General features: G+C 29.0%; 2 protein-coding genes across 3 annotated transcripts; both read right to left on the reverse strand.

Moving 5' to 3' along the window:
• Window positions 1-7088, reverse strand: LOC112694637 (signal peptide peptidase-like 3). 2 transcript variants are annotated; one of them, XM_025570172.1, is made up of 12 exons: window positions 6266-7088; window positions 3474-3529; window positions 3327-3404; window positions 3128-3231; window positions 2465-2584; window positions 2172-2250; window positions 1997-2109; window positions 1328-1479; window positions 1092-1250; window positions 611-726; window positions 393-537; window positions 1-281 (listed from the first exon to the last, which is right to left on the reverse strand). In XM_025570172.1, the coding sequence occupies exons 2-12, from the start codon at window positions 3497-3499 to the stop codon at window positions 213-215; spliced, it is 1161 nt and encodes a 386-aa protein (XP_025425957.1). In that variant the 5' UTR covers window positions 3500-3529; window positions 6266-7088; the 3' UTR covers window positions 1-212. The 2 variants fall into 2 exon arrangements, with proteins under 2 accessions (XP_025425957.1, XP_025425958.1); XM_025570173.1 differs by having other exon boundaries at window positions 3143-3231; window positions 6266-7085.
• Window positions 7089-11579: 4491 nt separating this feature from the next.
• Window positions 11580-12883, reverse strand: LOC112694615 (zinc finger BED domain-containing protein 5-like). The gene is made up of 2 exons (XM_025570148.1): window positions 12692-12883; window positions 11580-12470 (listed from the first exon to the last, which is right to left on the reverse strand). The coding sequence occupies exons 1-2, from the start codon at window positions 12881-12883 to the stop codon at window positions 11580-11582; spliced, it is 1083 nt and encodes a 360-aa protein (XP_025425933.1).
• Between the last annotated feature and the right edge of the window lie 2239 nt (window positions 12884-15122).

Below are 15122 nucleotides of genomic sequence, written 5' to 3' on the forward strand. Positions count from 1 at the left end.
ATATTTAGAAATAAAATTTGGTTTGGAGAAGAACTAAAAATAAAAGTATAACTAAATTTTCAGAAAAACATAAGATCTATCATCGTACTTTTTATACCCTTCAAGTAAATGGGTGTACTCTACATATATCTAAAAAAATAATCATAGGAGAAATTTGTACAAAAATGATCCTAAAATTAAATTTACGTAATAATAGTAAATGCTACCACAGACTATACGTCCATATGTTTGGAAGGCTGTTGTATTATGAATGGTTCACTCCACATTCTTCTTAAATCACCCTAAATAATCAATAATTTGATAAAATCAATAATTTGATAAAATCAATAATTTGATAAAATCAATAATTGCTATTAATCTAAAACCGATACCCAAATCAGGATAAGTATTACCTTTAGATAAGCCATTGTGAGAAGAGGCAACAGTGTAAATGGAACTAAATAGAGTAGCGCTGGCTGAGCAGCTTTAAAAACCTCTGAAGATACAGTTGCAGTAACTAGGCCCAAGAAATATCCAATTAGTGAACAGTGGAAGTAACTATAAACAAATAAATGATAATATAATGATTGTAATCAAAAATTTTGGTTTAATAGTATAATTTGACTTTTACCTTATTTTACTGAGATGTCTTGGAGGTGGAACACCAGTTTCTCCAAAATGTAAAAGCTGAGATTTTTTATATGCATCATAACGCATTACAAAGCAGAGTAACAGACCAGGCATAACCTAAGAAAAAAAAACTTTATTGGCATTTTATTCATACAATTAAAATGAAGAGATAACTATGTGTTGGTTACATGTTTAATATATTTCTTATTTTCTTATTATTTACTATTCAGTAAGCCATAAATATGTATAATTGTAAAATCAGAATTTTTTAATAAAACGCTTTCCATTAACTACCCTTGAAATGAAAACATAGTTGGTGATAATAGCTTATAGGGGTATAATTCCAAAAAAATAAATTTGCAAATTTATATTTTGTACTTAACATACTAAATAATGATTTAGTAACTAACTAAAATAAAAACATAATTAGATTTATAGTTGTAAAATTTAGCAATTAGCTTCATTAACATAAGATAACTCACAATATCACCAAGTCCAAGCATTGAAAATCGCCCATTATGAATACTTGGAAACACTAATTTTCCAGGAAGAGATAATCTTGGAACTTCTTTAGCAACTCCACCAATATGTAATTTTCTAGCGACCACACCAACAGGATTTTCTGCTGATCGAGTTGCTACCTATTTCAATTAATACTCATAATTAGTATAATTTTTAATAATAATGGGTATTTTTAATTAATAAAATAAAAACTTACTTTGACCATGACATTGGTGTTAAATATATATGATGAGAAAAACACCCAGAAAACATCGTAGATCAATAGTCCAGTTAGTAATAGAGTGGACACTTTTAGACTAGGAAGTCGAACAAAGGCAATAAATGCTACACAAAGTCCCATTCCCATAGCTAAAAAATTGAATTAAAAAATATTTAATATAATTTAGAACAGATTTGAAAAATATTCTAACACTAAAAAAAATATAAATGAAATCATAAAATTCAATTTTTCTAATAAATATTGAAGTACATTGAATTAAAAGTAATTTAGCAGATTGTGGACATACAATAAATAATTTTATAAAACTCAGAATTCTACACATTTATTATATAAATAAATACTATGGACTATAACTGGTTCATTAAATAAAAGATAATGTTTAAAGTTATTTTAATATTTATAAACACTTTATAATATTTGTTTATGTATCAATCTAACTAAAATTTTATGGAATTTGTAATATACTTTATTATTTTAAAATCAAAAGTTTTGTGATTATCTAAACATAGATTCATAATAATTAGTTCAGATTTTGGTTTAATATAATATGGTGGAATCACAATACAATGAAATTTAAGAAAATTAAAATCTTCAATAAACTTTTTTAAATTAAAATCAAATTTTAAAAAATTATTAAATACTTACCATCCATTAACAGCCAGTGTCCTGTTAGTACCCAAATACAAACTATAAACAATGCCATTGAAAAAGACAGAAGCTCTGCAGTAGTAAAACGACCACATATACCAAATGAGATCCTAAACGAATGAAAATTATTAGTTTTATAGAACAAAATTAGTACAAATATTAATATATTTACTTGTTTCCGTCCGAGCAAGGATTAATAATGTACTGACACATGGGTAACAGGAGAAATGCTAAAGCAACTGTAGCAATTACTAGAAAGAAAGAAATGTATAAATTAATATATGCTGCAAATAGCATAATAGAGTATCCAATGTTATGAGTTACAAATCAATAATTTTATATTAATTAAACTCAATTGCTTTATTTTAAAATTGAAAACTTATTAAAATACACACAAAATATAAACATTAAAAACAATACAACTAATTCGTAAATATATACTATTAAAATTAACTATCAACTCACTTGCAGTGCATATTGCAAATAACATTTGCATGGAATCAAAAAAGAAAAACATAACTAACAGTGATATAGAAGCTCCTAGTGGTAAACACAATGCTTGCATTGTATCCAAGGTCTGAACATCTAATAAAATTAAAAATTAAATTATTAATTACAAGAATATTACTATAAATTGGTAAAATAATTTATTAACAAAACAATACCATCAGTTTCTATGTGCATAGTGTCTAAAAAATGATTAATCCAAAAAATCAAATTTATTAGTATAGGAAAATGGGCACAAGTCACCACAAATGTTTTTGTTTTATTTAATTAAATTAAGGGGTAATATATAAGTTAATAATTAATATCAGTTGTCTACAAATGAGAAAATTGTAACGAAAAATTTGTTTGTTTGCTATTAATACTCAAAAACTAATAAAATATTAGTAATATAAATTTTATCATCATTTAAATTTAAAGTATTAAAATAAGATATACTTTTAAATTAATATTGTGGCAGGGAACACAAACAGAGGACTTCAAAACTTGAAAAATAAGATCATACAATTTAAGTGTATGTTAAAATTAATTTTAAGATAGAATGATAAATGAAATATTTGTTACATTTTATGGACACTATATGCTGTAAAATACTGAAGTAAAATTATTTGAAAACATGTTAACCTTGTTTTCGCTTACTAATATCTGTTAAGCACACAGAGCTTCCGTTAGAATTCTTAGATTTTTCTTTTTCTCTTTCTCGAGCTTCTTGTTCCATATTTAATGACCTAACATATATTGAATACAATTAAAACAAATATAATAATGTATAATACTTAAAAACTAGAAGAAAATAGTGTAAATATATTATATATTTATAAACCTGAAACTGCCATAAACAATCAATAGAATGGATATCAAAAACGTTGATACTCGCGATGAATCCATTATTGTGTAGGCCCTGAAAAATAATGGTTTAATTTAAAGATAAAATAATTTTTTTTTTCTGAAAAATAATAATATATCTTACCATTGGTAATCAACTTGAGAAGCCATTTTGATACTATTAAACAGTGAAGTTGTCTTCTGTAATAATAAACATAGGAAGAATTATAAAACAAGTTTATTTTTTAGTGGAAATATAACAGTATTGGTTAGTTTTAATCTTTGATAATAATAATATTTTAGCATTAATAATAATTATTAGTAGTATTAAATTTTGTTTTGAGGTTTTTATTATGTAATATACAAATATTATAATTTTTTTTTAAACAAGTTATAACTGAATACTGTAATTTATGTAATATCCATAACATCTAATCATAGCAATTTTTTATTAACAGAAATATTAAGCCTACTGATATACAACAAATTGAAGCCCTATTATGTAAAGAAAAAAAATTCATATAGTACACTGGAGGTTTATATTACAGTATAAAATATCATTAAACAAATATTATTGACATATAACTTTCAATACAAAAGATTACACATAGACAACATCCCCCCTGAAAAAATTAAAAAAAATGATTTTAATGAATAATAAATAATAATATATTTTGCAATGAAATAAACTATTAATTTTAAGTTGTACCTAATATTAATGATAAATATTTATTGCTTAGAAGACTGAACCAGATAAAAAAAATAAATTTTTTTCAAAATTAAATATAATAATTTCCTAAAACTCTTGAGCATAGAATTTATCGACCTATTATGAGAAACCATAAAGTCAGCATAGAAATATAATACATCAAATTATAAAAGATTATTTAAATAATTTGCTACACACATCTTTGAAATAAAAATAAGTATTCCAAGAATATAAACATTTAAGATCATAAAAAAATTAAATTTATCAAAGTAAAATAAATAAAAATGAAAGAATATAAGTATACACTATTCAGTATTCTGTACATACATAACTACAGTTATAACTATATTATTTGATTTTTAAATTAATTTTACAAAAACTATTTGCTTACAAATGAAAAACAAATTATTTTATATGTCCAATTATTCATTGGCTCTTAATATCGTGGGGGGAGGGGGCAAAAATGAATCATAATTTACTGACCAATTTAAAAATCTACTCACATTAACTTAGGAAGGGCAAAATGTTAAGTTTGCCCCCTTGTGCTCCTCTCCAAATTCTGTCTATACACTTATTACTTTTACCATTTCAGAGCAATCGATAAAAAGTAGTATCTAAATATTATTTCTAATTAAAAAGATGAATCTTGAGTTTTAAAAATATTGGTAATGAGGTTTTCCCTATGACAATCTGGATTGTGATGTGATATAAGTACAAAAGATTGAATGAATTTCAGTCACAGCCCAAACAATTTATTTTGCTAATAGTATGACTTTAAATAAGAATAGGTCTAATATTTAAAAAATGAGAAAGAATTGGTTGAATAACTAATTGATAATAATATTGAAATTTGTTTTTAATGATAGTATGAATACATTTTAATAAGGTAATTAGATTATCAAAAGAGAAAATCACTTATGTAACTACATGAAATATGAATTCATTTCATAGAAACATAAAAAATTATTTAGACGAAAGAAAAAAGAAAAGATTATTAAAATTATTAAATACGTAACTCAGTACATCAAACTTATTAAATACTTTAAGCTTATAATCAATATAATGCATCATTTTCATTTATTTAAAAAATTTTATATCAGAAAAATAGACTACAAATATGTCATAAAACATGTTAACTTTATCAATACAATTTTTTTAATTTTTTTAATGGCCTCATATAAATAAAAACCACAACCTAAGAATATGATATAAAAGGAAGGAGACTAATTAGTAATTCAATTATGCAAATAAATATTAACAATAACTGGATTTTAAAAAGATTTCGTACACATAAAGGTAAAGGCATAAAGGTAGAATATATTACCTATATAGGTAGTCTTGAAATTTTGTAATTTTTGTATTGATGATACGAATATTCAATAAATAATTAGGTAATTTTATTTTTAAAAGAGAAATATTATTATTATTATTATTTTATTAATTTACACCATCTGACATCGATTTTAATATAAATATTTAGGCTTAAAACTAGATTAAAAAAAATATTCATACATATATTTAATTATAAGTACTTTAAACAAGTAATTTTTGTTCATAGAAAAATAAACAGAAAATTATTTGACAAGCCACAAGGTAATTATAAAAAATAACAATTTTGAACTCTTAAGCAAATATCTCATTTGAGATTATAAAAACCCATTTATTAGGTCAAGTAACCTATATACTCTAAATCCTAAGAGCGTTAGTTATTATTATTTTTTGAAAAATTTTGGGCATTTTAAAAATATTAATGTATAAATAATCTTATTAAATTACTGCTAACCAATTACACAGTAAGAAGTGACTTCTACAAATGTAGGTGAAACATAGTACCAAAATAACTGTAGACTATTACGATATTCAGCGAAAAGGATGAAGAATACAAAAGAATAATGAAAAAGGAGCTGTAGAGTTGTAGGATTAACAATACAGATGTTTGAAAGGTGATCCGAGATTGTTTAAGGTTCTGAGTAAAACCTTAAAATGCAAAAACACGATGTGTCAGATCGAAAATGATCAATGCTATGCCAGATACCAAGAGGAGCAAGAATGACATAAAAAAAAGTAAAAATGGAGGGGGAACTTTCAACTGATCAAAAGGTATTGGAATACAGATATACAACTAGAGGCACAAAGGACATGGTCGGTTCAACTGATGGCCCTCACTAGATTTGAGTTACGTAACTGGACAGATGATAGGAAAACCTAGTGATCCTAAAAACACTTACTGCAGAAGGCTCCACGGCCAGTTGGACGGGATGGATCAGGATCGGTGCACCGTGAAAGTAACTGCAACGGCGGTGGAGACGAATACTGTCGGCTGGTCGACTTCCATCCCGTTTGCGCGGAATGTCGAGGACGTCCGGCGAGATGAAAAGGAGCGAGAAGAAACCCGCGGTCGTAGTACCAAGCGCCGTCACGACGACGACGACGACGATGGTGGCGGTGATGATGAGAACGTCATCGTACGCGGGGAAGAGCGCGCGCGCGTGTTACGAGTCGACGGGGAAATGACGGCACATCCGTATCGGTTACGCGGACCTGCGATGGGCGCACATCGTTCCGGCACCGCGCGGGTGTTGTCCGTCACGAAACGGCCGCACGCCGGCGATCGGTGGTCGCGGTTTGCACACGGTATCTGCGCCGTAGTTTGAGCGTTGTTGTTATTGTTATGGAGTGCGGTCGCTAACGCGCGTGCGTGCGAATGGGTCCAATGTTGTGCTACGACGGACTGACCGCCGCTGGAACGCACAAACGGGGAAGACGCGCGCGACGTTGATACGCGTTGTTGTTGTTGTTGTTATGATGTACCGTTGTCGTTATCGCCGTCGCTGTTGTTGTTGATGTTGTCGAGGTAGTCGTCGTCGACGTCGCGCTGCACGTAACGCGGGTACTATATACTCTCTCTTCCGCACGCTAAGAGCAAGCGAACGCGGAGATAAGTGCTGAGCGTGCGCACATAACCAGAGCGGACAGCGGTACTATAGGGCAGTGATCGGTGTGAGAGACCGCTGTGGTGGTGGTGGGTGGGGAGCGGACCATCTGCGGATTTCGCGTGTGCGGGGGAGTAGAGCGCGCGGACAATCGTCGCCGGTAGATGGCGCGTTCTACAGAAACTCAATCGTTTTCAGCCCGCCGTCGCGTTTCCGATTCGGAGAACAAATCTTTTCAGCGTAAAATAATACTGTTCATTTGAATACGGCATAACGATTAAAAATGTTAACAATATTAAGTGTATTACAGCATTATTATTGTAAATTATGTTTTTGATATTCAAATTTCCAAACCACTGCGATAATACTGGCCAATTCGCTTTCAGTAACTTGTTGCTATGCTTAGGTGTTTAACTTTGACTAGTTGTTCTGCGAACTCAAATCTATAAACTTCTCTACCATTAATTCCTAATTGAGTCCGAGCAATAAAGAACGATTGACCGTAGGGTTGAATCAAAGGGGTGGCTAAGTGGACTATAGCTCCAGGACGCAATTTGAAAGGGGCGGCCATCATGTGTTTTTTTTTTATAATCTTTGGCTAACAGATTTAATGCCTTGTTTTATCAATTTATTGCGGCTGTACTACAACATATGAATATACTATACTTATTTCAATTAATATTTATAATAAATTACTAAAGCTGAATAAAAAAATGTTATAGTGAAAGGATCCCACCCAGAGGCGGATTTTCCAATAAACAACTGCTTAAGGCGGTAAAATGTAAGGGGTGATAAATGTTGTAGTGTTTATTAAAATACATCATTCATTACATTTATTTATTATTCATTAAAAAAAAAATAAATGAAAAAATTCCTTATTTTATATATACGAAAAATTATGTTTTATTTACTTAATTGTTCAAACAATGGTTTTAATAATGGTAGTACATAAAAATTATCACTGAAAGTTTTCATTGAAATTAGTGGACATCTATAGACATTTTTCAGAAGTAGGTTAAATAATTACAAGCGAGAAAAAATATTGTCAGAAATTCAATTGGATTAAGATACCTACTATTATATTTAACAGTGTTGGACGAGTATCGTTTTTTATGTCGAGTTTCAATTATTTTCAGTTGAGCCAATTTCAAAACTCAAATAGGTGCTCAAATTATGTCGAGTATTAAAAAAAAAAAGTCGAACACTCACATTTACGAGTATCTACTACATTTTTTTAGTAAATCGAGTCAAGTATTCGAAATTGACACGATAATGTTTCCAAAGTCAAATACTCAACCCTAGAGTATATTATTCATCGAACATCGAATTCAACAATATAGTATAATAACATAATATTATGCAATAAAATAGTATTTATATTTAAATATTTAATTACCTTAAAGTCGAATTATTTTTACAACATTTAATATAAACTGTTTGTTACAATTTATTTACACTAAAACAAAACTATTAATTTTTTTTGTAAATACGTGTATTACTGTTAAACTAAAGCTGTAAAACGATAAACAAGATACAATATAAAAAAATTAATTTAACCGTAACACCAGACTCGAAGTAGTGGCATGACAAAAACTGAATAATAATTACAAGTGACGGCTGGTGTTTAGCGTGTGTTGTTGGGTGGTGGTAGTTACCAATCGGGAGCCGTAACACGTTTGGGTACAATAGACCCTAAATGCAACACGTTTGGATACAAATTAATACACCGTTTGGGTACACTATATATCTAGAAAAGTAACACATATTGGTACATATTAATAACAATTTGAACGCGATTTATTGACAACTAGCCCAATTACCCGGTTTCGCACGAAAAATTCTTAGCCAGAGCATAAAGTTTAATGTATTATTACCTTACACTATTTAAAGCCAAGTTTGGTGTAACTGTTGTTCATAAAATAAATAAAACGAAACTTCAAATGAATCGGTATGGTGGTTTTTTAAAAACTCTTCTTATTGCAAGTATTTAGTATTGGAGAGACCACCATGTGAAATTTCATGTAGCTTACTCAATGAGTAAGTGGTATCCGACGTTGACCGTTAAAAAAATTGTAAGCGTTCAACTACTTTTAGATGCTATTTACCGTAGAAGGTATGCTTTTTTAAGTATAAGTCACCCGAAATAACGGTAGAAAAAATAAATTGTTGTGTAAAAGGTAAATATTAAATATAGCCATGCTTATCACGTCAGTGGCGGCGCAAAATATTTTACTTCATGAATCCTGTTAGGATTTTGCCCACCCACCCACCCACCTAAAAAGAAATTTAAGGGTAGCTTGTAAAAAGAACTCCCCCCAATATTCGTTCTACATGCTACATACCCACTCGATACCCAATAGTCAATACCCACCTACCTACCTACCCAATGACTTGAGTCCAGGGACTCGAAAATCTGCCGTCACGCCGCTACTGTATCACCTTTTGCTGTACCATTTACTAAATTTAAACATATACTAATATCCTTACAACAATTTTCGATTTATTTTAGATCATCAACTTTTTCATTGAAAGCCTGGTACCATTACAGAGTGGTGGTGGATTGATGTTTCATAATAAATGGCGGGTAGGTAAATATTCAATGTTAGAACATGAGGCATGTCTGACAGATCAAGTGAATTTAAAAATTTATCCCTGAGGAAAACACTGTTTTTAATAAAATAAAATTAAGTTAATCAAAGTGGTACTCCATCTACGATTACAAAACACTGTTTAGTCGAATCAATATGAGTACTCGAACTTGTCTCAACAATTTTTCCAAAGTCGAGTACTCCCCCAACTCAAATATTTAATAATTGGAGCGGAAAGTTTTTAGTGCCTATAAAAAAATTAAATCCACATTTAGCCTTACCAAAAGTACCTAATAACCCCCTTATATTATGACCATAATCCAGCCCTGATTAACCGTTATTTGACGATTTTACTGTTGGTGAAACTTCTGTATTAGGTACTATCAATGAAAATTAATTTCTCGGATAGATATTTAGCTAATAGATATACATCCGTTTGCTAAACCCCAATTCATATTTCACCATTACACGAATTTTTAAATATTTGTTTATTTTCAAGTATGTAATAAAATTTGAATCGGTATCTAAAATACCACTTAAAGCGTTTTTTTCCTTCAAATTAAGTCTTTGTTTTTCAAGTTTTATTTTTGATACTTTTGATTTTTTAGATAATTTTGTTGAACGATTAATCAATTTGACAGATTGTAACTGCTTTTTATTCTTAAATAATAAACCTGTTCTTAAAGAGTTATAGGTGCATACACGTATACATACAAAATACGTTTAATGTTTAACACAACGGACATTTTTGATCAAAATTAATATTAGAATTGTTTTCTTTCTCAATGGAATCATTATTTAATATATGAGTTAAATTAAATAATTATTTATACTTTTTTTAAACGAAATTTTGAATTCGTTGTACGATAATAAATAAATATTAATCTTAATTAAGTTAATTAGTTTAGTTATTATTATTAGTTTTATCTATTAAGACACAATTTTTTTAATTTTATTTTATATTAAGTGTTTGTAAACATAGTGAAGATACTTCAGAACTTCCAAAATGATGAAATATACTATATATGCATACTATAAATGTATAGAAAAAAATAAAAATTAAGACGTTGGATGAACATGGTGATTTATACATAATAACTGATATACCTTGGTATGGTATACTTGCTGATGTCTTCGAAAATTTAAAAGATCTTCGTTTGTAAATAATTAATTTAGATGCATATAATTAAATAACCGGATCTTGTATTCGACTGTATGTTGACATAATATTAGACCAGTGGTTCTTAACCTTTTTCGAATGACGGAACACTTAACATTTTACAAGATTTTCGCGGAACACAACCGTAAAATAAAATAGTAGTACATACATTTTTAATTTTTTAATATATTAAACAATGAATGTATAGCATAAAATTGTTTGCATGTCATACATGTTAGTGTTAGTCACTAAAAAATAATAAAATAATAAAAAGAGTTAAAAAAAATTTAAAAATTTGAAATTGAATACTTCGTATGAGATATTTGTGCCTGATGATTTTTACAGATATTTTCAATATCTGGCCGTATGTACGATATTGCTACTCTCATTTCCTTTTCAATATTTGTCAGCCTTTCTCGTTTCTTTGTTTTGATATTCGTCAGTGTTGAAAATCCAAGCTCACATAAGTATGAGGTTGAAAATTGTAATAATATTGAAATTGCTTTTTCAGAAATTTTTTTTAATTTGGTTTGAACTGAAATCCAAAATTCTTCTACTGTTATTTCGGAAAATTTTATTTTTAGAGTTCGATCTGTTGTTAGCGTTATGAATTCTTCCTCTTCTTCTAACGTAATTCATAACTTGACGTGTTGATGGTAGAAAATGGATTTCGTATCCAATCATACTTTTCAATATTTAATTCAGGAAAGTATTTCGTGATTTTTTCTTCTAATAATGCTAAATGTTCTGTTATAATAGGAATTATTTCATTATTATTTTTAATTGAAGGAAACATGTCTACAGTATTTTTTTGAATTATACGCGTTCTCCAAAAAGATATTTTTTTTTAAATGTTAATAGTTTATCCGTGGATATTTTCGTTTTTACCTTGCATACCAGCATTTACGCTATTTAAATAATTAAAAATATCAGCTAAATATGCCATTTTAACACACCAAATATCGTCTGTAAGAAAAGATATAAAAACAGTGTTACCTTCGTTTTGAAAAAACATTAACAATTCATTCTTAAGTTCCAGAATTCGATTTAGAACTTTACCTCGCGATAACCATCTTACTTCACAATGTAAAAGTAAACATACGTGCTGAGCTTCCATTGATTCACACAGTTTTTTAAATAGGCGTGATTGTAATGGACGCGATTTTATGTAGTTAACCATGCTTACAATTTTATCCAATACAGACTTTAATGTAATAGGTAATGTTTTCGAAATAAGTGATTCTCGGTGTAAAAAACAATGTGTAGATATGATATTAGGATTTTTTTTCTTCGCTAATGTTGTAAATCCTTTAATAGAACCAACCATTGAAGGAGCTCCATCGGTGCAAATTCCTACACATTGGTCCCATGTTATGTTAAATTTATCTAAATATGACGAAATTGAATCAAAAACATTCTGTCCTGTTGTACGTTCAGTAAGTTGTTTACAGCATAAAAATTGATTCACTATTTTATTTTCATCAATGAAACGAACAAATCCTAGTACGTGAGCTATACCACTGATATCAGTAGACTCGTAAATTTGCAAAGCGAAATATAGTTTATTAGTAGTAAGCTTGTTAGTGACAGTTTTCTCAATATCATCTGACATGTGTATAATTCTGTTTTTTATTGTATCGTCTGAATGCGGAATTTTCATAATTTCTTTTTTTGCATCATCGCCAAACATAATTTGAACTATTTCTGAACATGCCGGTAAAATCAAACTCTCTGCTATGGTGTGTGGTTTTAACTGTTTTGCAATTATTTCGGCAACTTTATAAGATGCGATTTGTGCTTTATCAGATATTGTTACAATTTTTTTAAAATGTTTTCTTTGATTCATTTGATTATTCAACAACCTTTCAAAATAATTTTTTTTTCTTTAGACTGGAGATTGGCGTGCTTAGATGAAAAATGCCGTTTTAATTTCGCTGGCGCCATTGCGCTATTAGACAACTTTTCCCCACAAACCACACAAAGGGGAATTTGACAATCATTTTCGTCAACATAAGTGAACCCAAAATTTAAATAATCGTTGCAATATTGTCTATTGACCTTTTTTATTTTATTCTCATCATTGAAAGTATCATCATTGACATTGCTTGTATTTTTACTTGCACTATCAGTACCAGAATCATGTTTCCGTTTAAGAAATTTGTCCATTTTATTATTAAAATGGTCGTTACAAATTAAATTAACTAAATAAATTTCAAATTGTACTTACTTAAAAAAATAACAGAAATCTTATTTATGAAGTTGTACACGCGTCTAACGTTGATAACCGTGGGCAACGTACTGATACTAATGTATTTTATAACTTTTATTAGTGCAGAAAATAAAATTGTCAATATCTATACGTATGTTATCGCAGTATGGTGGAGATTATCGTATAATATAATAATAATAATGTATATTAATATATTATATAGTATAGTAGTATACTGACACATTATATTATTCGAAAGTTTACGATAACGTTTTTGTGTACAAAAATAAACCAACAAAACCTAAAATGATTCTATTTTTGAAGAAATTTTTTTTTCACTGATTTTAAAATTTTGGCGGAACACTTATACGAAGTCCACGGAACACCTGTGTTCCGCGGAACACCGGTTAAGAACCACTGTATTAGACTAATAATAGACTTGAACGTATACAATGTATACAATACATCTTATGAAAAAATTTCAGGTGATCACAATAGTCTCGTAAGTCCTAATCATAACATGACACAATAGCTATCACGTTAATTCTACTCTACATTTATTATCATCTTGTACCAATTATTATTGTTATTTTTACCCGTAATCATTAAATATTTAAATTGTGGTTTTGGCGCAAACATAATATAGGGCAAAAGCTTCTGTGTTGTTACATAAGCATATTGTCAATATTTTCGTCGTAAATAACCAGCTTAGCGGCCGTTTTCCACTACCATCAATCAAAGTTCTAACGTTTACTTGCAATACACACACGTATATATGAGTATACATGAATAATAACAGTTGTTTAACATTTCTTTATGTCTACTCCCGTGTCGACTGTAGTAGTTGTTATCCGTTATCCGAATATATAACAATAAGTGTGTATACATAATCATACGAAAAAATGATTCATAAAAAAGGTGCCGTAAAATGTGTATATTAGGTTATACAGTTATATAGCAGAGTTTCTCAACTGGGTGGTCTCAAACACAGGAGAGTCGCGAACTTCTACGAGAACCTCTATGAGAGGTGAGGTCGTGTCGGTCAGATAAAAATTAGATGCTGATGTAGAAAAAAAACCTTTTATTTACATTATAAATAAAAAAATATTACATAACTTTAGTGTTATAAATGAAAATGTTAGTTTGTAGTAGGGATGGGCAAATAACATCAATGTTTTTAAATGTTTTAAATGTTTTGACATCGATAATATATTTTCGGTTAATTGATTAAACATCGATGTTTATGTTTGAAATGTTCGAACTTTTTTTATTCGTATTATTTTAGTATGCATTATACAACAATCGTTATACACAATGCTGGATTACCCATTAGGCGGAGTAGGCGCCCGCCTTAGAGCCTCACTCATTTAAGGGACCCTGTGAAAACGGAAAACTATATTTTTTTTTTATTTAACAATACATATATTTTATTTACGAATTTACGGGACAAAAGTCATTATGATATTTATATATATAAAAATGGAGCCAAAAATGTATAAACTTTCATCTATTGAGAACGGCTAGGCCATTTAGTTTTTTCTTGCAAATAAAAAAATGCAATAAATACGATTTTGTTTATAAATAATTGTTGGTTATAGCCAACACCATACAATTTCCTGTCAAAGCCAATCTTTTTGCAGAAGACTTCAACTTTTGGTGCAAAAGCCCAAACCTCAAAACAATATAACACTTCCTTCAAGACACTGCCAATAACATCGCAATATGGTCAACACGAACCGGTTTCAAAATTTCCAGCCAAAAATCTTTTTTTATTTTTTTTTTTTTTATTTTAAAGTATATAAAATTTACAATCTGTATAAAAAGAAAAAATACAATAAGCAAATATGTTAACAATTGTTAACAATATGTTAAAATCTCAATGCATAATATTTACCAACAAGAAAGGCCAAAACCATATCGACGTTCAACTAAAGGACATCTCCATCCCGAACAAAAACACAGTTAAAATATTTTCAATATTTTAATTTTCTAGGGAGTTATGATGTTTTTTCAAATATTATATTTTACATACTCATAACACGCTTAAAAATTAAAATATCGGAAAACCCTTTCATGTAATCGCTTTGCTGTAATGTGCAAACAAAGGCAAATTAAAAAAAAAAAATCGGAAAAACCCACCAACAAAACACAAATAATGTTCTTCCCTTAAATGTCTTCATTCGTAAAAATTGAATA

The sequence above is a fragment of the Sipha flava genome, unplaced genomic scaffold (genome assembly GCF_003268045.1).
Source record: "Sipha flava isolate LNK unplaced genomic scaffold, YSA_version1 131_pilon_pilon, whole genome shotgun sequence".
NCBI lineage: Eukaryota > Metazoa > Arthropoda > Insecta > Hemiptera > Aphididae > Sipha > Sipha flava.